The sequence below is a fragment of the Pogonomyrmex barbatus genome, unplaced genomic scaffold (genome assembly GCF_055798465.1).
Source record: "Pogonomyrmex barbatus isolate J1 unplaced genomic scaffold, ASM5579846v1 scaffold19, whole genome shotgun sequence".
NCBI classification, from domain to species: Eukaryota; Metazoa; Arthropoda; class Insecta; order Hymenoptera; family Formicidae; genus Pogonomyrmex; species Pogonomyrmex barbatus.
Genome location: NW_028297115.1, coordinates 179,152 through 205,435, shown reverse-complemented (window position 1 = coordinate 205,435; position 26,284 = coordinate 179,152). Strand labels below are relative to the sequence as shown.

General features: G+C 40.1%; 1 protein-coding gene and 1 long non-coding RNA gene across 4 annotated transcripts; one reads left to right on the top strand and one right to left on the bottom strand.

Moving 5' to 3' along the window:
• Positions 1–5,851: 5,851 nt before the first annotated feature.
• Positions 5,852–7,899, bottom strand: LOC105431329 (uncharacterized). Of its 3 annotated transcripts, none has more exons than XR_016138937.1 (3): positions 7,457–7,899; positions 6,934–7,042; positions 5,852–6,220 (listed from the first exon to the last, which is right to left on the bottom strand). It is a non-coding gene; the product is annotated as an uncharacterized LOC105431329 (long non-coding RNA). The 3 variants fall into 3 exon arrangements; XR_016138936.1 differs by having other exon boundaries at positions 7,500–7,899; XR_968291.2 differs by having other exon boundaries at positions 7,447–7,897.
• A 414-nt stretch (positions 7,900–8,313) lies between these two features.
• Msx (homeobox protein Msx) lies at positions 8,314–24,588 on the top strand. The gene is made up of 3 exons (XM_011645453.2): positions 8,314–10,694; positions 19,126–19,322; positions 22,746–24,588. Exons 1-3 carry the CDS (start codon positions 9,674–9,676, stop codon positions 22,989–22,991), a joined length of 1,464 nt encoding a protein of 487 aa, XP_011643755.2. The 5' UTR covers positions 8,314–9,673; the 3' UTR covers positions 22,992–24,588.
• The last annotated feature ends 1,696 nt before the right edge of the window (positions 24,589–26,284 follow it).

The following is a 26,284-nucleotide window of genomic DNA, read 5'->3' as shown; positions in this document are numbered from 1 at the left end:
TTCTATCGAATTAAAGCCCATTCATAAATATTGAGTACAAAGACATTTTTAATAGTATCTATAATTTCACGAATTATTGCAAAAATAGTATTTGGTATGTAGATGTTGAAAGTAAACTTTAAAATAATATTATTAATTAAAATAATGTATTATTAATTATACCAAGATACATTTTGTTTGTAGCTTTTATTTTCTACTCGTTACGATAATATGTCAACGACATTATTAACAATATCGTTTCGACATAATTTTTAACATGTTCGAATATTGTGCTTGTCGATATTTATAAAAGTATACCGCGACATTTATCCGTTGAAAGTTTTATACGATATTAAAATCTGAAAGTGAAATATTCGAGAGAATGCACTTAAAATCTAAATTGCGCGCAATACAAATTGCGATTTCAATAGCGCTATAGCATGCGGAACGAGCAAAAAACATGCTTATTATTATGAACGCCGCTCTAGTTACACTCCCCCTGATTATCAGTCGGCGTTTTATTGCACGCTTTCACGCGAGTTACTGTGGTGCCGAGCAATTACGTTTCTTCTGCCGGGGAACATTACTGCTTCCTTTCATCACGTACGATAAGAAATAATCGTAGTTTTCGATCGTAGTTTGCAAAAATTGCATTCCTCGAGCATAGAAGCATATTTCGCTATCTTCTATCAAAACTTATTTTCGTTTCGTAAGTAAAATATAATTAAAGAATTTTTCTTCAGATTTTTTGAATTTTATATTTGCCGAACTTCTCTTCTCAGTTACTATATTTTATTATTATAATTTCTATTCCCAAAGGTGTTCTGAAAAATGTGGACCACCCAATGGTCTCCCACAATGATCTGTCATTTCATATTCTGACAAGTTTTGATTTCTTAAGCTACTTTTCTGTCAAAGATTGTAGAATTACCAAAATAAACTGATGAAAAGAGAGTGATCCGCTTAAGATTCTCAAGAGATCATTTATCTGTTTGACTTTACTCCGTTTCCTTTTTCTCAAAAAATGCAGGTAAGAAAAATTTGGATGCCGTTTTGAATCCGATTTAGTAAGTTTGTTTCACGCATGTTGCCTTTGTAATCCTATTTACGAAATCCTCTGCGTGTTCAAAAATACTAAAATGTTGAATATGTACAAATTTTCTAAAATTTAGAAAATTACAAAATTGTTGAGGATATTCTTCTGCCATTTACTAACTTAGATTCTATTTACTATAATTTTTTAATTTCTAATATATTAAAATTATTAAAATTAAATTAAAAATCTAAATATAATTTTTACCTTAAATTATACTTTGGTTATCTATTTGTCTCATCAAATTAAAATACCCAAAATTTTTTAATATAAAAATTTAATCAAATAATTAATAAAGTATATTATTATATATATATATATATATAAGAAAAAACATTTCAAGTTAGAAATAAAATTTTCATCATTTTCAAAATATCAACCATATAAATTTATAGTTTAAGATAATTAGCTCGATCAACGTGGAGCCCACTAGAAAATTAGACTCTTCTAGTTCAAATTAATGCAGAGTTGCGCAACTCCCTCATCCCTTTCGGGTGTGCAGTTTCGATAGCAGTACGACAAGACGATAGCTCCGCAAGCGAGCGGCACGTAAAGCCACAGAAGCCATCGCATCCTTATTATATCAGGCACTTATCCGGAGCGGCATTCACGTCATGCCTGCGTGTGCGCGCGCGTTTATACACGGAGGCAGTCAAGATGGGGCTGCGGGACGGAGGTGAGGGATGGTTACCACGATACGCCATACAGTAGCGCGAACGAGGGGGAGGGTGCGCCCTGCCGTACCATCCTCATATCTCTCACGCTTCGCGGGTATTTCTATGGGAGGGAGACGCCCGTCTAATTTCCTGTCCTGAATTTCGAACGAGCGAGAATTTGCACCCTTGAGTTCACATCAACACGGTGGCAGAAGGGGTAGGACTGAACAGGGAGGAGGAGGAGGAGGAGGAGGAGAAGCAAGAGGAAGAGGAGGAGGAGGAGGAGGAGGAGGAAGAAGAGGAAGAGGAGGAGGGAAGGGGGCTTTTGAGAGGTGGGAAATAGGGAGAAAGGTTGAAGGAAGGGGTAGGAGGGCATCGGTCGGGAGAGCGACGGCCATAGGTGGAGGGAAAACGCGCAAAATCGCCAACCACCCTTCTATCACCGCTCTGCCACCCCGCACTCCGCGGAGTCTCGCGCCATTTTTCGATACCTTTCTCTCCCATTTTTCGCGCTGCGAACGAGCGTTTTTTACGTTTCTCCCTTCCGATTTCTATTTTTTTTTGTTCCCAACGTCAAGCGCTCGCTTCCGGACGCGAATGCGCGCCGGCGTCGGCGCGACAACGAGTCGCTCTTTCCGTTTTAAAAACGTACGGGCCTTCTGGGAGAGCATTTCCCGATAATTCGACATTTTCGTTTTGCTCAAGTTTGAGTATCATATTGAATACATATTGCTGAGATTATTAGGGAGTTGAATAAAATTAAATAGCGATATGAAAGTTTTCAAATGGATGTGTGACAAATGTACAAAAAAAATCTATGCAGAAAGATCTATGCACTTTATTAAGTAAAGATGATACTTTTAATTAAAATATCATACGATAAAATACAATTAAAATCAAAAAGTATTTTTTTCATTATTTTTGAAAGATAAAGGGATAAAAAGTGTGCACGGTTTTTTTAAATTTATTATATACAAAAAGTGGCTAATAGTGTGCACGTTTTTTTAAAATTTATTATATACAAAAAAACAAATAATGAAGCGCGAGTTTATTTGTTACGACGACAGACAGAGTTCGTGTGATAGAGCCCTAGAGAAACTACTCCGGAAAAAGCGTTTACTATATGAGAGACGCGCCAAGCGTGACGATACGCTCGCCGCGGAGTGCAGCCCCATACACGCGGGTCCTATTATGTGATTGTTATGAATTTCCTATTAATAATAAATAAACAAACATAATGGGGAGGCCGTCGCGGTGCGTTAGCCACGACGATGCATCTGGTTCCCTCCTTCAGTCACAAGGGTAATTCAATGCGAACTCCCCGTGTATCTAGATGGATAACTATCGAGAGTCCCACTCTCTTTTCTATTTCTTTCGCACCTCTCTCTCTCTCTCTCTCTCTCTCTCTCTCTCTCTCTCTCTCTCTCTCTCTCTCTCTCTCTCTCTCTCGCTTTTTCTCGAATACATCATCATTGGTGCATTTTTCGACGATGAAGCGCACTATTGGACGTTCCTGGGAACAACGGCCGGTAACAAATCATCCCTTTATGGTTAATGCCCAAGTCCGCGTGACGATCTTTTTTTTTCGTGCCGCCCCTCCTGGCATCATCAAGGGTAAATTTGATGCGTCAAAGTACGCGGTCTTGTCAAGCGCTTTACGATCCGTGTTTAGATATACGCTGGCGTGAATGGAAATTTGGCACAAGGCAAATTGAAATTTATTAGCGACTTTTCCGATTCGTCTTTAAGACCGTGACTCAAATTTGTCTATTATACTTGCATGCGGTTTGCTTGCCTTTTTATCTTTGAATTTTCTTTATGCACAAAACATTATCTCTTCCTAAAAGTATACCAAAATAGTATCACAAAATATTAAATTTTAGATGAATTTAGATGACAACGATATAAAGTATCAGATAAAAAAATTTATTTCTATAAAATGACCTCAATAGATTTAACTGTGTTATAGAAAATTTTGAATAATACTAATTCAGAATTTGCAAAAAAATTATTTGAATGTTTTAAAATTGGCAGGCTCTTTCTGAAAAATTGCTATTGCTATTATCACTTCTCAATTTCTTAAAATTTTTCTTTATAAATTTTTGGATACATCTGAATACGTGATAAAAAAATTGAAATTAAAAAGATGTACATTTAATACTCTAGTAAAATATATTTAATAATAAAAATGTTTATAATGTTACAATTCTATATGAAAATCGAGCTTTGACAATGTTACCGCTTCTGTGCTTTGTAAATTTGTTTTCACATCAGTTCGTAGAACCACTTCCACGTCGCGGAGCAAATATTTTCTTTCACGACGATTCAGCATTAGTGCGACGTATTAAAGGCCGCGAGAGAGCGAGAAAACGACGGGAGAGCATTAGTGCCGCCTTATTAGGCTCGCGAAAAATGGCCGAGCGTCTTTCCCTCGGCAGGTGATGGCATAATACGGCCGCGGCATCGCCACTTCCGTAGCAGCTAATTCCATATTAACTGCACTCTCTAAATCTCTGTCAACGCCGTCTCTAGGGCGGCCTCGACAAAAGCCGAGATTCGATTCCCGGTGGCGCACACACGTACCCCGCTCGCACACCCGTTCGCACGCACACACGCGCATCGAGGGAACCGGAGTCAATTTCAAAACGAGTACTTACGGCTCTCTCAGGAGCACCGAAACGACACGGACCGGCGACGTCGGTAGACGACGAGGGGAGTCAGTCGACCATGAAACGTCAAACTAAACGGCGCTTTGGGCGCTCAAATACGAGGCTGAATGAGCATCGCGCGCGCGCGCGCGCGCACGTGCACGTGTGTGCGATAGCCTCACAAACACGCGCGCACACAAATTCAATCGTGCCGCCCCTCAAAAGCCGGCTAAGTTTGGACGAGATTATAAAAAATTGTATATACGAAATATAATAAGGATATTTAGAGAGCAAATGACACATAGCACAATCGAAATAAAGCGATAATTACAAGATGCACAATTTCACGTTAATTATATTGTTATTTGATCCTATTACCTGTAATTTGCATGGGAAAATTGCTAAAAGATATAAGGTATCGATATAGGCAAAGCGAAGCTAAGAGGTAAAAATAATTGGTATTACAATTGTAAATAAATTTATGAGATTAATGAATACTTTATAAAACTGATGTAAAATTATTTATTCATAAAAATTTGTATACGAGTTTATTAATCTTTCACGTGTCGTAATGTTTAATTCGCGCGAAATAGGAAAGAAGAGGCACACAATTTCCTGCTACTCGCAATAACGTCGCGGACTGTAATTTCGAGGTGTGTAGGTATGTAGGTGCGCAGATATCGCGTATTTATACCGACGTACGTGGAGCATCACAAAAAGGGCATAATGGAGCCTGTAGTCAGATAGGTGTACATAACGAGGCCACAGGAGGGGTGGGGTAAGGCAGGGTTGGCGCGCGGAGGTTGTGTCGAGATATAAATGGCGGGGAGGAGAGATCAGAGAGGGTTGTTCCCCCTCATCCAGAACGCATCTGCCCCATTATGCTGCCCCGGGGCACTCCCGAGACCATTAATCCTCGCTAAACGACAGCCATTTTGTACCTAAACTGGATTGCCGACTCACTAACTGGTTTTGAGGACGCTTAATAGACTACTCGGTGCTCCTATTATGGCGATCGCGCGTCCGCGCTGTATTTCGGCGTCGTTTATTCCCCGTTAATGTGCAAATCGCGGGGAACGCTCGAAACATCCCTCTTCCAGGGTTTGCGCGCGTGTTCGTGCAATCCGCTCGTCACGGTGTTTCTTAGTTAAATTAAAGTACAATTTATAATTTAAACTGTTAATTAGAAACCTACAGGATATATGTCTTAGATAAATATGTAATATTTTACAACGGAAATAATAATATTTAAATAATTTCAATTTTCTTTTATAGAGCAGATTTTTCTATACTACCGTTAAGACAATTGTATTGACAATTTTACATTTTTTTGCAAGTATAACAATTTTTGTCAACACTGCTGTAATATACTTTATAATTTTTAATATTCTCAGGTAGAATTTAAAAATAATTTATTTTTAATTTTATTTTATTAGATAAAGTAATTTATTTAATTAAAAATAAGTTCACGCATATTTTCGTTTACACGTACATATATATTTAGCGCAGGTTTCATGACGATTTACCAAACTGAATTATTTGCTAGTTAAACGATTTCAGTCGTCTTGTCGTCTAATTAATGTCAATGGTTCGATACGGCGGACATCGGACGCATCTTAATTGACTTTGCAATTCTATTTCACGTCGCGTTTAAGTATTCTCGCGCGTAATATGCATAATAAACTTCATCCAGAGCGAGAAGAATCGCCGAGAATTACGTACGCCCCGTGGCATCAGCGACCAATCAGCTGGCAAAAATCATCTTGACGAAGATGTCGATCTTAATGAGATTTTCGTTAATCGGCTTGGCGAAACGATTTCTCCGGTTCATCCTGTGGAACATGCTGGAGAATTATCGCTCATTATTATCTTCATCAACGATATCAATCCGATTAAAATATCTCTGATCGTGTAGTGACACTGTAGTCTCAGAATATCAGAAAAATTTGACAACATGAAGCTTTACTTGATGATTCATTTAAATATGAAGATTTTCATTAAAACTAGCATATATCATATTTATATTGAAAAACAATAAAATTTGCAAGTTTGTTTACTTGAAAAACATCTCATTAATTTATAAATAAATATTAATAAATATTTTAAATCTCATAGCTTTTTACTATTATCATTTTTAATTATTATTCAGCAAATGACTTTATAATCATAAAACAGTTTCTACACACCAAGTCCAATATATATCTAAAAATAAGGTCCAGAAACCAAAGAGAAATCAAGGAGAGAGAGAGAGAGCTTTTAATTAGTCAAATATTAATTAATTAGGTAAGTTTGAATAGTATTTTCAGTCATTACAGTTACAGTTTCAATTATATTTATATGTAAAAATTTTTGCATCATAAATGAGATCATAAAGTAAAAGATAACAGCGTTGCGCGCGTACGTTGCTCGATGCATTCTCAGTCCTGTTCGCAACTGGCGAACGACAAAAACTCTATACTTGATGGCTCAATTCTCTCTTTTTCCGCTTGCTCCCGTCTTCTGGTAGGATCTTTCTTCGCAAGAAGAGAACGCGCGCGTGTGTTGTTGGTTTACTTACAAGCGCTTCCCCACCCTCGCTCTATCGGTGTGTTTCGGTGTGTTTCGGTGTGTTTCCTTCTTTTGGACTGGAGATACAATATGCCGGTTCTGTTAACGTTCCGTCTCTCCTACCGGAAGAAAATCTTACGGTTATTCCACTGTAAGAAGTGCAAACATTTTTGTTTTTACTCGTTGCCTTATTTAATCATTTATATAACATTTATCCCGCTCGATAATAATTTGAGGAAAAAGTTGTGCCATTTTTTGGATACTATTAAAATTGTTTTGAAGAAAATTAAAACGTCAAGAGTTAAAAGTCTGTCTGAATTTTTTATCTTGAAAACACAGCAGCAATTTTATTTTATAAATTAAATATAATTTTAAGAAGAGATGTAAAATAATCGCAATAATTATTTTGCTAACATATTTATAATTTATTTGCTTTGTTTCAAAGTAAAATCCAACTTTTGTTGAAAAGCATTTCTTCCGAGTACAACGCGTATCCTCGAAACAATTATTTTTTTTTATTTACCAGCATTTACCATTCGATCTCAAATAATCAACTTAAAAGACAGATTGTCAAACCAAGAATCCGGTCACGTGTCCAGTCTCAGCACGCGTACTGCCGCAACTCTGCCGATAATTAAATATGAGTGACATTGGTATCGTCGACGGTATAAATCCTAGATCGCTCGCTCTGACGAGAGCGGAACGAGATGCCGCGCGTTACGTTTACGTACACGTACGGACGCGTACGCGGGAGGGACGCTGCTCTCCCAGCCATGCGCCCGTGCACACAGCCACGTGCACCCGTATTGCCAATCAATTCGCGCATTGCGCGCCCGGGAATTAGACAATTAGGAATCGTCACGTTCCGCTCGGTCCCACCTCGTCCCACCGCCACCACTACCGCCACCACTACCGCCACCACCACCGCCACCACCGCCGCCACCACCACCACCACTGGCCACACGTTTCATCGACCATCCTCGTTCTCCACCACCTCGAGACTCTCTCGGGCATCGGGTGATGCAGCCGGCTCCATCTGCCGGCCCTCGACAACCGGAAGAAGGGGGTACCCCTATACAAGCTTCGATCCACCTCGTTGTCGGCTATTGGTTCACGTCCGACCAAGAAGAACGCCCATTCTCGAAACACCCGAGATGTGCGTCGGCTCGCGCGTATTGGTCGAACCCAGGCCACGGTACCGGTTTTGCGAGCGTTGCGGGGGCGGCGCGCACCCGGCGGTGGCACCGCGACGCCGAGAACGAGAAAAGAGAGACAGAGAGAGAGAGAGAGAGAGAGAGAGAGAGAGAGAGAGAGAGAGAGAGAGGGAGGGAGAGAGAGACAGAAAGAGGGAGAATGGAGAGCCCCCCTCTCGGCAGGGCTCTCCGCCGCGAGTGCAGCCGAGCTGGTAATCAGTGCCGTTTCCGCGGCAGTGGCGGTCACCACGCGGCAGATTACACAGATTACGACCGATTACATTTGTACTCCATCGTTGACAGCCGTTTCTTTTCTCGGGACGACCACCGCACTCCCACCTCGTGTGCTTTTTGTCGCGCGGCGGCTCGAGCTGGAGTACGCACTCGACCGTCCTGGCGTATCATCCTGATCGCGGAAAGCTGTGTCGTCGTGTCCACGAAAACGCCGAGTGCCTCGATCGAGATCCGGGAGCATTGGAAGAGACTAAATATCGTACGACGTCCGCGTTCGATACCATGGAACGCAAGGATGAACGCGCCGATGGCAGCGACAGGCTCTGTTGACGTTGACATCGATATTCGTAATGATGGAACAGACGAGACGTCAAGGTGCATCACGACGTCACGAAGAGAGATTTGAATTTAGAACGAAGGAAACCCAACGCCGGTGAATCCTTTAGAATATTGGCGAAAGAAAAATACGAGACGAGTGAAAAATAATTATTCGCGTTTATCCAATATCTAGAGATGTGTCACGACAGTAAAAGCTGTCAATGTAAAGTTGGTCCACGTCACGTTGTCCCTCACGAAAGGAGTACTATATAGCGCAGATTTCATTCTGCGCGCTTCGCACAAGGCTCACAGTTCAAATGTTTTTATGTAGATTCGTCAAGCGCTGTCCGAGGGAAAAGATCGTAAAGTGATCGCGAAAGGAAAATTGCCGTGTGAGGAATATCGGCTGAGGCATCGGTGAGGATGCGAAAGATATAAAAGTTAAGAAGTGAGAAGAGAGTTGGGTCATCATGTTGATATCTTAAGAACACTCTTCTGACTCTAATGGGGGAATCCGCTCGTGTCGGCTGGGTCATGCCGCGGCGATGCGGCGGATTCCAAGAATAACGGAGCGCGAAACTTACTAAGGCGGCGGACTGCGGGCTGGGAAACGTTTCTCTGACGTTTAGCGGATTTCGTCCAGGAGTGACGCGATGTGACGCTGATGTCACCTGAAAGTGCTGTGCGGCTTGATCGCGTCAACGTATCACGTCCCGATCGTCCCTTAACGGACATCCGCGAGAAGCTAATGCAGCGATCGTCAGCTGATACTTTATGGTGCGACGCCACTTGTTTGGAATTTGTTTTGCTAGCGGTGTAATGAACATTGAACACACGATTCAACATGGCACTGCGAAAGCGATTGAACAATCTGATTTGTATCTTCTGATAATTCTCGTGTATAAATCGTGTATAAATCGATAGATTGATAAAAAAAATCGCCATTTGCATTTTGGAGACTCGTGAGACGTGAGGATCTGAGAGGTTGACACGTCCGGGAACGGCATGAGCAACGGCGAAGGTGTGGTGACGGGCCCGGGTTCCGGCAGCGATCGCTTGTGCGAGGACGTCGATATGGCAACTCCGACGTCAGCGTCATCGAATCTGAAGCCGCGAAGCGGCAAGATCAGCTTCAGCGTCGATGCCCTGCTGAGCGGCACGAAGAAGAGCGCCATCGGCGGCGGCACCTTCGCAGTCAGGCAGCGAGACAATGACGACAGGATGGACACCGAGAAGAATCTCGAGATGGAGACGAGATATCGAGAGCTCTTGATAGAGCAGCAGAGACTTCAGAGCAGAGAGCTGCTCGCCAGGCTGAGCCCTCACGGGCTCGCCAGTTTTGGCAATCATCACCACCATCATCACTCGAACAGGCTCGAGCAGGATCATCCACCCGCTCGGCAGGAGATACTCATGGTGAAGGACTTTTCTAGAACGAGCCATGACAAGTCGTCCTCTCCCATCAGAATAGATCAGGAGATGCCGAGAGACCGATTGACGACCAGTTCGCCGAGCGCGATCGGCGAAACGATGCTACAGCGAGAACAAGAGCGTATTCAGGAGGAGGACGACAGGATCGATAGGATCACTAATCCAAGATCCGTGTCACCCGCGAGCAGACGAGAGATCCTCGACGATCGTAGCGACTCCGAGGCGAATCGCTCGTTGGAAGGGGACCGGACGACGGATCATCTGGACCTCGAGGACCACGAGATTAGGAGCGTGGGTCAGTCCGAGGATCTGAACGTGATGGACTCGGACTGCGAGCTGGAGAGGGATCTGGAGGCCAGCCAGGAGAAGGAGGAGAAGTCCAGCCCGGTAGTGCCTCAACCGATTCATCCTGGGGTGCAAAGGCCGTCGCAGGGCCCGCCGTATCTCGCCGGAGCACCCGGCGCTCCCGGCGGCTGGAACCCCGCGGGATTTCCGCATTCTCTGGCGGGGTTTGCGTGGCTGCCCCCACCTCCGCATCCGCACAATCCCCATGGTCATCTTTACACGCCGCACGGTGGACCCACCAGCCCGAATGGTAAGATTAATACGAACGAAAATATTATCGTGCTTGAGATCGATTATCATGTTCATCAGAATAAAATTTCGTTCCGCATATTAAACGAATGAAAAATTTACATTTTTATTTAACGACGTCGATATTTTATGATTCGCTCCATTAAAGACTAACATCAAATATTATCATCTTTGTCATGTGTCATCTAGATTTTTCGCAAAAAATATGGATGATATGCCGGAACGAAATTATCAACTTAATCGTATTCTAATATCTTAATTATTATTATTATTATTATTATTATTATTATTATTATTATTCACGGAAAAATCTTTGCAAAAACAGGTTGCGCCTGCAATCTAGAAAACGCCTTCAACGATCCTATATTACGATGGTAGTCTCGCTATATTTGTTTTTTAGCTTACGATCTTGCGGAGTACAATGTCAACGATCAGATGGAAAACGCAAACCTCTCTTAATGCAACTGTTAATGCATGACACGCAGACTCATAACGCTCCGCATTAGTGACGCGAATCACGCGAGTAGGCGGGCATTGTCGGTCTTACGTGCCAAAGAATTCGCTCGTACTCCAGTGTTACTTACCTTCATCGCGATTAAAGCTTAAAAACCTAAGGCCTTAACACTACGATCACGATATCGACAAGATATCTGACAATTCCTTCTTGAGCGGAAAAATATTTAATATCAAGACTAATGACTTATCTTAATTAAATTGTCGATTAAAATAATTCCTTGTATTCTTTAGCATGTAATTCCATATTCTTCACGCGAATTCCGTGCTATTAATTCAAATTAGTAGTCAAATAAATGGCGGTTACACTTTCAAGATTATCGCGTTTCCTTTCACTCACGGTCTAGTAAACAACGAGATAGATCTTTTTTCAAAAATATTGGAAATTAAAATTTACCACTGCTTTATTATTATTGATACTTAATTAGAATATTCTTGTAGTTATCGACTAATTAGTTAAGAAATTGTTGCGTCTCTCTTCAAATTTCATTTTTCTCTTAAGTACCTTTACCTTGGCCGTATCACTTCTAGCGTATACTATCTATACTGTCTATAATTCTAGCAATACTGTCAGATACTTTTTAGTGCCACTCAACGGCATCTGTGGACGTAAAATTATTATGGGCGTGCATTAGCCGTTAATTCTGCGAGCTTAGTAAGAGTTAGCATCACTCACTTATCGAGTGTACTTTACTTAAACGTACAGCCAGGTAAAACCGCAATTTTCCTTCCACTCGTCGAGTCGCTCGGCTTCCGGATAGGGTTGCGACTCGATTACCTCGCGGACCTTTTCCGCATTTATTCCACAAATGTCACTAACAACACGGAACTCGAGTTCGCACTGCGATCGATTTCGAACGAAACGATCAGCACAGAAGGTTCGATCGTCGTATATCTAGGCCATTAGGACGCACGATCGGTCGCTTGCGAAGCGATGACGAGAGAAGTTTTCCATCGCCTCTGGTGTGATGGGAGCAAAAGTGACCACGGGGGAGGGGAGCGGGGGGGGGGGGGAGGGGGGTGCGACGCAAATGAAAAATCGGGCGCGCAGATAAAACCCGGCGTAATTGCCTAATGAGGAAGGAGAAACCGCGAAAAGAGAGAGCAATTGCAGCGCGATTCACGGGACAGGTACAAAAGTGATTGGAGATACAGATCTTGTTTCATGACCGGTGGCGGATATATGGATTGTAATTGGCTAATAAATCGAGAAGGAAAGCCGCGACGGCTCCAAGCTCGCGATAATTAGATGCCGCCACTGCACTGTTGGGAACACTTCTGATAAATAATTTACGATGACTTAAACGAGAGAATTAGTTGCGACTTATTAATTACCGATTGCAGACCCGGCGTTGCTCTTTCTCTCTCTCTCTCTCTCTCTCTCTCTCTCTCTCTCTCTCTCTCTCTCTCTCTCTCTCTCTCTCTCTCTAATCGCATGCGATTAGCGATCGCCCGAAGGAAATTCGATTGCTGCAAACAAGACACGAATTGAAATGATATGTACTTTGTACAGCTAATAATGACACGAAAAAACCAGCAAGCGATAAAACTTAAGCAGCGAGCAAATTGACGATTCGTTGCAAAAATTTTAAAATGATCACCTGACATTTTCGATAATTCTCAACTTGCCAATTCATCTATCGTTAAAATATTACTGCTTATGTAACATTTGCTATATGTAACATCAGCTTGGATTATAATTTATTCAAACGCAAAACGTGACGAAGTAAAGGAAATCTAGAATGTCGAGGATCTTCGCGATCAAAATGCGATATCGATCGCAACGACAATGCACCCGGTTGGTCCTCGCGTTATTAATTCTTCCACAATTGTAGTCATCACCATTTGTCTAAGCGAGTGGAAGATTCCTCTAATGGAAAAAGACGTTGAAGTGCAAAGACCCGTGTTGCCGTGTGAGTAAAGAACCTCGTGAACATTACTACATCGGATCCGTCCCTAATGGACAATTAAAGTAATACTTCATTAAAGTGTAACCGACACCTCTCGCACCAGAGACTAATCGGCACATCGGCGCTCTCCTTCTCGAGGTACTCCGCCTCGAGTGCCCGAGTACTCACAGGGCTGCAAAAGAACGAGAGTGCTCCTCGCTCCTCCCCGGCCACGCTGTTCGCGCGTCAACTCTTATGCTCTCCGCGAGTCCCGTAATGGTTTTAGAGATTTCTTTCTCGGAAACGGTGCGAGTTCCTCGTTACACGCGGATATAATTTCGCTCGCGGGAACTTCGAGATTCGCGACGTTATTTATTACTAGGTACACTGAGAAAAATGTCTGACTGAAAATGAACAAATCGGACGATTCTGATTATATCAATCAGAATTCCGGTTACCTCAATTAAAATTTTAATAGATTTAAGCAAAAAATTCTGATTTGTCCGTTTTCAATTAGAATCCAATTAATCCAATCAAACATTTTTCTCAGTGTAAGTATTTAACGAAGAGAATGACGAATTGTCTTAAAGTATTAATCAAACGATCCTCAGTTTTCAAAGTGGCATAATTATAGGCATACAACAAGAATGACAGATCGTCTTGAAATAATAATCAATCAATTGTGTATACACATTTCTGAAAAATATTCTATTGCCGTTTTCTGTAACGTAATTGTGGACAACATCTGCAAAAATTTTCCATAGTTGCGCAAGAGATAGAATCAATTTTGCAACAAGTGAAAACAAAAATTATAATAAAGCTTGAAGAAATTTAATTAACAACCAAATGTTTCTCATTTTTCAAAGTGACATAACAATGAACAATGCGATGTTTGTGACGAAGAGAAAGGGAGAATATTAAGAAGATACGCAAGCATAAAATTGATATAAACGTGCAAGAGCAAGTTACCTGCTAAGTTACCTTGCCTTATCTGTTAAAGCAGCATAATTGAAAGTAACGCTTATAATACTCGATGTAAAGCAGCACGAATGGTAGCCGGAGAAACGAGAAAATATTGGAAAGACACGCGATCTCGCGACTAATGGGAACGCATAAGAGTGACTCGAGTGCTACATGGACCCCTGTATCTTTCAAAGTGGCATAATTGAATGAAACTCATTCCTGTCATTTGTATCAACTGTAATAAAATCTAACTCAAAATATAACGTTCGATGCAATACGACACTGACAAGCAAAATCGAGAAAAGAAGGGGATCATATCAATTACGGAGGATACGATTACGAAATTGATAAGAATGCGCGGTTTAGGCAGTTTATATTTTTTTAATATTTTATTTTTTTCCATATATCGCGCCGATGGGAAAGGAAAAAAATCAAGAAGGATGTACAACGGCCCGTGTTGGCCAACCGCGATCGCGAACAGTTCGGCATGATAAAGTCATATATAACTCACGACATCCATAATATAATGCATTCGAGAGGCGCCCGGTAAAAACCGCTCTTGTTAAGGGGGTCTGTTAAGTTTGGTGTAGCGCATTTCAGCTTCCTGCGCGACGTCGCTCGGCGAAAGCTTTTTGCGAACGATAACGACAAACCGTTCGCCTCTCGGCCCGTACGTTCCCTTACGTTCTTACGATTTGTCTTCCGCGTATTCTTTCCGTTATTGGTACGCGACGCCAATTACCAGCACTTAGAACGGAAGCCGGAGTAGCTCGGTATGCATCATTATTACCATCACGATTATCGTAGTTGCTCTTGCTCGGGGATGATTGTTCGCTTACAAGCAACTCGGCTAATTACCACGTCTTTTGTTGTCCTCCCTGTATTTTCGATAAATAAGAAGCTTAAGCGACGCGAGTCATTTTTTACTCGTTTTACGATCGATCGCTTCAACGCGTGTATTATTTTATGTAGAAATTTATAGAATAAATATTATAACAATCGTTGCTTCAATTTTTAGCAATTGACAAAATAAATTTTGAAATTATTTTTCCCAAATTAAACATAACAATTTGTATCTATTTTATATCGTATCTCGCTTAAAAATAATTCAATGTGAATTTAACGAAAAGAGATTATTCGATAATGTTGAATAATCCAGACGAGATTTTCAATCATTTTTCCATCAGTAAAAGCAGATGTGTATATATATATATATATATATATATGCCGTTTTCCGAACGGCATTATCACATCTCCTGCACAAAAATCACGTCTGAAAAATTAGACAGCGAAAAGCTTATTAGCCCGTTTCCACTAACCGTTCACCACTGACAGTTATTCCGGGGGGGGGGGGGAGGGGGGGTGCGATACCGGGGTTCGTACAGCCGATAATCCCGGGGCCCGTCGCTGGGCGGCGGCTTTCGAAAATTATGAATACGGACGTCATTTATAACGCTCGAACGCCGCTACCCGCACGCATTTATCTGGATTGCGCGCGCAGGAATGAATTAACGACGCCCGCCCTGCGTCCAATGATGTTCTACAAAATATTTCGGACGATTCATCATTCCATGGACGTAATTACCCGCCTCGGCCGTTCCAACGGCCCGACGCGACGCCCGTTGCTGCCGTCTGCCGGCTAACACGTCTCTTTTCAGCATCACCGAAAATTCAGTTGAATTTGTTGATAAAAGTGGTAGAGCGCAACTAAAGCAATTGCCTTTTGAAATTTTGCATTTCATTAAATTAGTCGTAAACTTGTGCGTGCGAAACAATAAAGGTTCCATTTTCTTGTGATAATTAATCTTGGAATAATAAATTTTGGAATTTTTAATATTATGCTCCGAAGCAATATCTATTTTATTCGATATAATTTGATATAATTAAATATTAATATTATACTTTTGAGGCTGCACGGTTACTGTCTTCAAAAAGATTAATACTGCAGTTACGGGTGTTATCCGTGTTATCACGATACATATTGTTAAATGTCGACATTTTGTGGACATTCATCAGTTCACTTCATCAGGGCGAGAAGCGTAATGAATATTATTAGGCTGTTTCTCACCCTGATGAAGTGTGAACTGCAATTTTTATGAAACGTTGACACTCAATAATGTATGATGATACGGATAATGTGACTATAAATGTATTAACCTTTTAAATATTAACATTTTAAATAAGTATATATATATATATATATATATATATATATATTATATAAATAAGTATATATATATATATACTTATTTAAAATATTACTATTTAAAAAAGTTAATCTGTATCTGTTTATCATATATGTATATACATATAGGATAAACAGATAAACTCATGGCACTATACGATCGAGCAGGATTTTAGACGCCAATTATTTTTTATTATTTCTTAATATAATAATCAAACTGAAGAAATTATATTCCTGGCCTACGTTACTAATTACATGCTGTTTATTATACACGGATATTGAAACTGAAAGCAATCGAAAGCTGTGTCTCCACTAATATCTGTGTTACTAACAATAAATTCGCGCGCGAGAAATCTTTATTAATATTTTAATATTTTAATTTAAAAAAACGATATTATAATAAATATAGTAATTTACTGTTCAGCCACACACGAAATCTCTGTATTTCTAATTATCTATTCGATTTCACGATATATTCGACATCTCGATTTGGATCAATCTTTATCGCCGTGCGTTTGGCTAAAAATTTACAGCGCCGAGTGGAAGGTGAACGGATTGCATATCTATCAGCGACAGCGGCCGTTACAGTGATATAGCCGATCACGTGCGTGTTTCAGCGATCGGGTAATTAACAGAAATTAATTAGCAGTCAAGAAGAACATATTGATCGGTTACGTGCGCGGCATGGTTAACTTCGACGAGCGACATGAAACCACTAAATTACCGCATGAATGGATGCGACATCGACATGTAACGACAGATTGTCTGACTACCCGCGAATCCAGCAGCATCTTGTGCGTTTATCCTTTTTTTTTTCAGCAATCTTGGACATACATATCGGGGTCACTTTACTTACATTAGGCTACACCGAAGGCGTTAGAACTGCCTTCGCTCTGACGAGACGAGAACAAATAGCGTCGTAACTCGAGTGTTAACTGCATTAATAATCCATTAGTTTGGTGACGCAAGGCAGCAAATTTCCAGCACCGTTATGTTAATACGAAAATAAAATATCGCTGAAAGGCGCAATAACGTATAATTAGCGATACGTTTGGTAAAGGTTCGCGCCTCCCGTTGTCACGACCCACATATGGCTACACACGTAGACTCCTTATCCTTAAACGCGAAAGAAAGCGGTGTGGTGGTAGATCCGCGACTTTGGATTCGCCCGGACAGGCATTTAATTAGCAGAAATTAATTAGCCTCCCGGGGGAACATATTGATCAGTTCACGTGCGTGAATCCGCCGGGCTTCCCCAAGCGACGCACGAAACGGGCAATTGGCGGGCGCTACAAGAATGGAAAACGCGATACCGGTTGTCTCGGCTGATCCACTTGACAATGTCGGCGGTCCATACCTTTTTTGTAGCCGGTCGAACGTTAATTAGCGCTCGGAATCCACGCGCGCGTCGCGTCGCGTCGCCGCGAAATCGTTATCGTCTCGTCGGGCCGAATATCGAAAATATTTTTTCACGACGCGAATCGTGCAGCCGTACAGAGTCGCGAGCGATATTAATCTCGCATCTGGCCGACGAAGGGCCGGCCAGATATCAATTACTCTTCCTCTCCTCGCACGAATCGCGCTTATTTCGAACGCGGCGCTAGATAGTGCGGCGTGTGTTATAAGGGAAATAATATGTCTAATTGTAGAATGCGCGCGCGATGAGAGGAGTTATCGGCATGCCCGATTGCGATTTTTAAGAGGTGTCAATACCTCATTTGGTCTCTTGTGCTTGTAGCTTCAAGAATACTCGTCTCTCACGTCGGATATTAATTAATGTGGTCTAATATAAAAACGTTGCGCATTATCGCAAGCCTCGCTATATATATATATATATATATATATATACATATATTTCTATCTCATACGGATATGTTATTTTTCACAATGTTTTTTATTTTTAAGTGACTCTTAACGAAGGTGGAATGGTCAGTGGTAAAATGGATTTACGAACGAATGACAAGTTACGGCGAATGACGCCGATATAATCATGCTACCGTGAAGAGGTGGCAAAACTTTACGCAGTAACCAACTAATTGCACGCACATGAGCCGATCGTAAACAACGACGGTCGATGATAATCATGCACACCGGATGCACGAGACCGGGATGATGGGTCGATAATTAGGCGCCGTTTGCCGCTCGCATTCGAGCGCGATTTATTTTTTATGATTTAATTTGCGCACATACTATCTCCGTCTCTTTCTCTCTCTCTCTCTCTCTCTCTCTCTCTCTCTCTCTCTCTCTCCTCCCATATCCCCTTAATCGCTTCATCATGCGAAACCTATGAAAACACGTCTTGCCGAGTCTCTCATCGTGCGCTCGTAAATTAACGACTAACGTTGCACAGCCGAGGTTAATTATCATTCGATGAGTGCACGAGGACGGGTGTTTTAATAGTACGAATACAAATAACCGCGAATATCATTAGTGACGTTCTCTCTCTCTCTCTCTCTCTCTCTCTCTCTCTCTCTCTCTCTCTCTCTCTCTCTCTCTCTTACTCTCATGATGCAGATAGCAGAATAGTAATTCAACAGAATAATTCTCTTTTAATTTATCTCTTCTCCTTTTGGGCGCAAAGAGGAATAGCGATTCGGATTAATTCGACATGAAAGTAGGCAAAATCGACGATACAAAATGATACTAAGTAATTTTCTAATAGAAATCTCACGTCCTTTACTGATAATCAGATGTATTTCCAAGTACGTTTTGTAACAACGTTTTGTAACAACTTCCACTTGAATATTGCATCTGAAATATATGAAGTAAATTACTTAGGTAGTTTACTTAATATCCCGGATTTATTTATACAAGATTATTCACGCAAAAGGGATGGGAAGTCTAAGCTCTAATCAGAACGCACGTTTTCTCTTTGCTTTCAGGAGACTTAAGATTGCCGGGACCCGGACCAGGCCCGGTCCGATGCACCCTCAGAAAGCACAAGCCAAACCGGAAGCCGAGAACGCCGTTCACGACGCAGCAGCTGTTATCGCTGGAGAAAAAGTTTCGCGAAAAACAGTACCTAACGATAGCCGAAAGAGCAGAGTTCTCGTCGTCCCTTCACCTCACGGAAACGCAGGTGAGACTCTGGACGACATGAGAGCAATTAACTCTCTTAGAATTAAAAGAAAAACCTCATTTTACGTAACGAGCCTCGGTGAAACTTGTTCAGGATGTACGCTAAGAAATAAATTAATAAATCATGAATTTTATTGAAGACTTAGCGTAAAAACTTAGCTGTAAATTAGCTTAAAACAAGTTGATCGTATTTAATGGTTGAATACACGAGGAAGACGTATTTTTACTTGTTTGATAAATATAATATAAATTAAGTAAAAAGAAAAAAAATATTTACATTGGTCTTTAATGCTGATATTGCAACAAACATGATGCATTCCTCGATTAACGAGCATGATAATTAATAAATATTGCATATGATTACATTAATTTCATTAAATGATGATAAATCGATGCTATTAGCTTTCTTTTAAATGCCACTTCTATACCGCAAATTAATGTTTATACGTCTTCACGCTCGAGATAATGATTAATTGCAAACTTATCTCTTATGAATATCATCATCATCATCATCATCATCATCATCATCATCATCATCATCATCATCATCATCATCATCATTATTATTATTATTATTATTATTATTATTATTATTATTATTATTATATTGCCTATGCTTTATTCGGACTGTCGTGGTTCTTTACTGCGTACGTCACAGAGAGGCAGGCTGTTATCGCGCGGTTAGCGTGCTAAGATACACTTTGCGCATTCGTTACAATGCATCAGTCGAAATGAAGCTACGCCGCATTCATTTGCTTAGATAAGCTACGATTACCCCGCCATCTCCTCGTGTCGTTCAAGTTACCAAACCGTTCCTTCGATCGTGCTCTCTCTCCTCTCTCATTATTCACCTCGGACAAAGAGGTATGTCTACAATTCAAATCGTGACACTCTTGCCGTGGCGATATCCATCCCTAGGATCATACGAAGTAACTTATCATGAGATTTTTTTTTTTTTTGAAGGCGAAAGAGAAGAATGAACGGCTGGTACTTTTCGCATTTATTCAATGCTTAGACCTGGAATTAATCTTTATTTATGTATTATGCTTGAGTGTATTAATTTTTATATGCCTGACTTTATTCTCAAGCTTAAGGGAATATGCTACAATAAAGGCTCAGAAAAAAGCTGTTTCTTAAAACTTTTTTTTTTTTTAAATGACTATGTTTTAGAAAAAATATTAATTGATTGATACATTGATTGTGAAGATATTTTAAGAATTTTTGTACGTGAAACTAAAAATGTATGTGATATTGCACAATATTATAGATCTCTGTGATCAGAAAACATGAATCAGAGATAGAAAACTCAAGTTGTTATCGGAAATGAAAAGTTCTTAAAAATTTCGAAACTACGAGCGTAATTTCATATAAATAATTTCAATTAAGCAGCTTTTTTAAAATAATTTTTTTCAGAAAATAGTGACGGTTTGAAAAAAAATACAAACTTTTATTAAGAATTAAAAAAAAATCCCTACGCTTGGAATTATTCATTTTGTGAAGTTATTCTTGAAACTTTAAAGCAAAAATTATTCTGATTATAAACACCACAAAGAAAGAAAGTGATTTTAAAGTTTCAGTATCAATTACTTATCATTCGAATTTACCATATTGAATCTATCGCCGATGGAACACAATAGATTACATAGTCAATGGAATTTTTGTAGCTTAAACACGTAGGGTTGGGCAGAATTTAAGTTATGCTAAAGATCATTTTAGGATGCTAGGTGCGCATGCTTTCGTTATAACGTTAGATAGAAATACTTATTCGAGAAATACTTCGAATTTCATCAAAATCTTGTAGGAGCATACTTTTAAGATATTAGTCTTTCGAAAAATGTAAAAAAAAACAGCTTTTTAAAAATGTTATTTAGCGTGCCCGTTAGTATAAATAAAAAGAAATTATTAACTTTTGACGACTCAGTGTCGTTTACATAAAAATAATTGGACGCAAGAGTTGTCACGAGTGATTCAAAAGCATCTGTCAAAATTGAGATGTTTTCTAAAACGATTTAGCAATATTCTTGAATGCTGAATGTATACACATAATTATGCTATTCACGCATATCATTGAAAAAAATGTACGCTCATTAAAAGCTCCACTGATGCGGAAGTTTGGAGTCTCTGTATTCTCATCTTCGTGCCGAAAATACCGCAAATTAACTATCGATTCAAAGTGACAGCTGCGTAAACGACGCAATTCGCGAACGACTGTGTAAACGACAATTAAATACGATTTAATGTTAAACCGACATGTTCGTGTAACTCGAACGTTAGGCGTGTCGCTGTCTTGTGACATCGAGAATTTCTCGATACGTCGATAATTTCCTGTTGGAAGCTGATGTTTCGCTAACGTCGTTTTGTCTAACAACGTGCTAAATGACTCCGCGTAAACTACGTTTTACGCAGAGAATCTTTATTTGTTTCCGATCACGTCTTCCAGCGACGCGTTAATTATTAAATTACTGCGTAATTTTATTTATCGCAAGTCATCGGGTATTTACAGTAGCTTGCGCGATAGAACATTTAATATTTGCCAATTGCAAACCTCCTAGTGCCACTAGTGTTAAACGCCAATAATGGCACTTATGTAATATTTGCAGGTATATCATACAGTACATAATGCAGTACAACGATAGAATCTATGAATTTTCGCATTATTCAATGCTACAGACTTAATTTTAATAATTTCAATAATATAAAAACAAAATTGTTCACAAATTACAAATTTGTATTATGTTGTTACGACTGTTTGAGATCTACTTTTAGCTTTGACTATTCATAAAAAGAAATTAGTCTTAAATCAAGATTATAGATTCTTACATATAAAAAGGAATTATATTTAAGATATATTTAATTATAAGAAGGAATATTCTGATCTTCCTAGAAAAAATTTTAGTTTGGATTTGATTGAATTTATATTTGCAAGTATAAGATATTTTTATATAAAAGATTTTAATTCTGAATTGAGCAAAATTAATACTTATAAATTTACATCAATGTAAATTTAATCTTAAATCAAGACTAACATTTTTAAAAAGATTATAATATTCTTGCTTATATATGAAAATATCTATTTTGATTTAAAACTAATTCTTTTTCTGTATTGCAGTTTTTACTGCTGCATGTAGAATAATGTTGCGATGGTCATCGTAATGCGGAACAACTTATTATTGGCAACGATATGTCTCGTTTCATATTTCAGTTTAAAGTTATTTCAGTTTACTATCGATTCTAATGAGACTCCGTATTAACGCCGAAGCTATAAAAGTATTTAAAATCTATGTCATTACATCTCTCAAGCTAAGCACATCGTCGCACGGGAAACATGAAGGAATTAATGAGGAAGCGACATGCGGACAAGTTTTATATAGAGCCGTTCCGTTTCGTTATCGTTGTATTAATCGAGAACGCTGTAATGTTTCAGGTGAAGATCTGGTTTCAAAATCGAAGGGCCAAGGCGAAGCGACTTCAGGAAGCGGAAATAGAGAAGCTAAGACTATCCGCGCGACCTCTGCTGCACCCCAGTTTCGGATCGGGGCTAATGTTCTCCGGGGTGGGCCCGCCTGGTACCCCAGGAGTGCCTCCCTTTATTGCAGCTGCCATGGCTAGGCACACCCATGCCGCGGCGGCGGCGGCCATGTTCATGGGGCCGCCTGGGCACCGACCTTAATAATGATATGCAAGGTATAATACGCGTGTAATTCGAAGTCATTCGTGATGTCATCATTTGAAGACTCAACAAGCTCCTCACTAAGGAATGATGCAAGATCTAGAAAGTTGTGAGAAAGCGGAAGAACCTGAAAGCTAAGGATTTATGGAGATGAAAATTAACACGTTTATTCAAGGATCCGAAGAAGAATCCAAACTCTGGAAATTTCTGGAAACAATCTGAAGAAAAATAATGGATAACTAATCGAGTATTAAGAACTGGAGAAAGCAAGAATCTTCGAGTTGATGACTGAAAAATTTGAGAACTCGGAGAGCTAAAGAGATTGAAAATTTGAAAACTGGATGTTCAAGAGAGCAAGAGTTAACAATTTTAGAATTCAAGATTCTGAGAACTCCAGAAATTGAAAAATAAAAAGAAATCTAATAAAATAATTTGTAAAATGCATTGTAAAATATGGAAATTAATTTTCGTTAGTGATCTTTCTTTCGCGCGAAGAGAGAAAATTATCTGAGAGCTTTTGGCTGCATTTATTTATTAGTCTATCCTAAATTTAATAATTCAACTTTTTACATGTCGAGGATATTGCAACTCGCTATTTGGCGTTGGAAATCGAAATTGACTAGGAATGACTAATGACACATCAATCTGAACTGCTTATCTCCAGAGAGGTGTAGAGATGACCTGAATTTCGATACGTGAAATCTGAAGCAATCGTTCGAGGACCTGAAAGGGAACTCAAAAAGAAATAATCGTTTCGAAATTTTCCTGGGACAATGAAATACGTATAAATCGGCGCCTCGAGAGGCGCGCGAAATTTGATCTCAAGAGAAAGCACGAGTGTACATAGTGTAAATAAATACGCGTTCGTATGGTAATTATGGGTGTACGTATGTATATACACACGTGTACAGGACGCTTCGATTACCCTCGAGATGAGGAAAATCGCAAAGAACGATCGTTCGGGAATTAATTTTAACGATTCGGGCCGCGTTGAATCTGACAAATGTTCCAGGTGTGTTTTGAATGTGGATTGGTCGAGAGAGTGCAGCGTTGTGAATGTACGAGGTACGTTTAAACAATTCCGAGAGTCTGAGAGCGTTAAGAAAAGAACGAGTCAACGTCAAAGCCAAATGTAATAGTCATTTCTCTGAAAGTAATTCCTAATATCGAAAACACGTTTCTTCGTGTTTATCAAAAATTTTCTTTTTTATCTTTTTAAAGTCTTTTAGGTCGCGAAAAGTTTTTAGTCATATTTTTATAGAAACATCGGTGATATTGTTTAGGAATATAAATAAAAAATAAGCCATTGATTCGTCATCGTCAAGAGTACAGTTCATAATTCACTTAATCTCGATATCTTTTAGACTTGTTGAATTTTCTTTCTATGCGAGAGGAGGTGGTGCAAGCAAATGCGTGTAAATTATGTATCGCTTGTGTCGATCGTGAATCGAGAGAAATGGAATCGCTCATAGACAGTAAAAGCTAACGTTACGAATGTGGCGTGGTTCTAGACGTACCTATGCGCCTTGTATAAATGTAAGATGATAACTTATCCATGGAAGTATAATTATAGCGAAATAAAAGATTTCAGTATTTACGTTTCGTCGGTCTTTCAACCCTCGACGAAGCATTCACTCTATTGTGCAGATAAGAAATGTTAGACTGCGTTGTAGAACAAAGAAATTTATTTTTAGTATTTTTTTAAATACTAATTCAATCAAATGATTAATTAAATAATTGCTCTGGAAAGTCCAGAGAGAAGGCTCAACGCTACCAATAAACATCTAACCAACTTTTCGCGATTAACCAATTTGCATATAATATAGTTACCCAACTGATCAAGCGCAACTTCTTCTCAAATAAGGAGTCATATTGAGGCGGGATAAAGAGAGCGGGAAAAAAATGCGCGCGAGGGATGCGATCGAGTGAGATTGCACAGTCATCGACAGGTCGGCTTCATATATGGCAAGTAGTCGATCCGGTGGTATAAGGCGGCCGAAAGTGTCCGCCAGATAATTAGAAATATGTTAATCCGCCGTGGCTGCTAATTGGTTTTTGACTAAATTTTTAATTAAGTCTTAAGCCTGGGCGGCGCGCTGATTTATCGAGGAGAGGGCCCGCGGCTAATTATAAAATATATATATATATATATATATATATATATATATATAGAGGACACGGTACCAGCACACATACCTACGATGACGACGACTCGTTCGCCGTTATCATATTTGTGCATTGTGTCTTCGCCGTGTACACCTGTCTCTCGCTTTACGGTGTGTGGCCATAGGCGCCTGCAGCTCACCTTTTCCTTTTCTTTTCGGCGACACACAACTTTCCAAGGAAAGACGCCGTGCCGTTCCCAATAATTGCCATGTCATCTCCGTATTTTATTTTTGCAACCGCGCGATGTTCGAAGGTTTCGTCAATAAGGCTCGCGATGCAAGACTTATTAAATATTCCAGGATAAAGCGATTTGCACTCGATTTCCCCTTACGTAAGCTCAGTTCGAAATTCGTTATTTGGCAATATTACATGGTGAAAATGTTTATGGAAATACAAACGAATAATTGCAACAGCAACTCTTAAAACAATGAATGAAGAAAAAAGAATCTCCAATTCTAATTCCGATTAGATTAAAAGAAGAATGATAAATTTGTGGAACTTTAAATGTTTCAAATCTGTAAATCGTCGAATCGCATATTAAACTATCAGTTATCAGAAAACGGTCGAATTCTTCCGTCAAAACAACGGGAATTCAACAACGAGCACATCTTGGAAACCGATCCTCGTGGGACAGGTGGCAAAGCGCGAAGAGAGCCTTTAAGGGCGACGATTCGCCGTTAAAGGCTTTACAAACAGGCGCCAGATATTCGCCACCCGTGTAGATCGGAAGCTGTTCGAAGATCCCTCTCCTGTTCTTTCTCTTCCCTTCTCTTCCCGCTTGCGTTCTCCAAAGCCCAGCGCCAGCCGCCTCCGCTTCTCAGCACGGCCTCAGCTCGGCGCTCCCATATAGATAAAATTTATGTACCGACCCGACCGATCCTACGCATACGGCCACATTGAGCGCTGACAATTAATTAAAGAATAATTTCTTGTCTTCGCGATACGCGGAGGAGCGTCGCCAGTTGGCGTCCAATTATGCTCTCGGACCGGAGCGGAATACCAAGCAGGTATACGCCTGGACAACATCGGACGCCACGCACCTCATCGGCCAGCATTCGCTCGGTGAGCCTCGCCGCGTCGTCGCGAATAGTTGCGCCGCTAACAATGTGATTCATAAGTTGCCCAAG

Coding starts and splice junctions, on each gene's coding strand:
- Msx (XM_011645453.2), top strand. CDS start 9,674: ATGAGCAACGGCGAAGGTGTGGTGACGGGCCCGGGTTCCGGCAGCGAT. Junction 10,695..19,125: donor TGGACCCACCAGCCCGAATG/GTAAGATTAATA, acceptor CTTTGCTTTCAG/GAGACTTAAGATTGCCGGGA. Junction 19,323..22,745: donor TTCACCTCACGGAAACGCAG/GTGAGACTCTGG, acceptor GTAATGTTTCAG/GTGAAGATCTGGTTTCAAAA.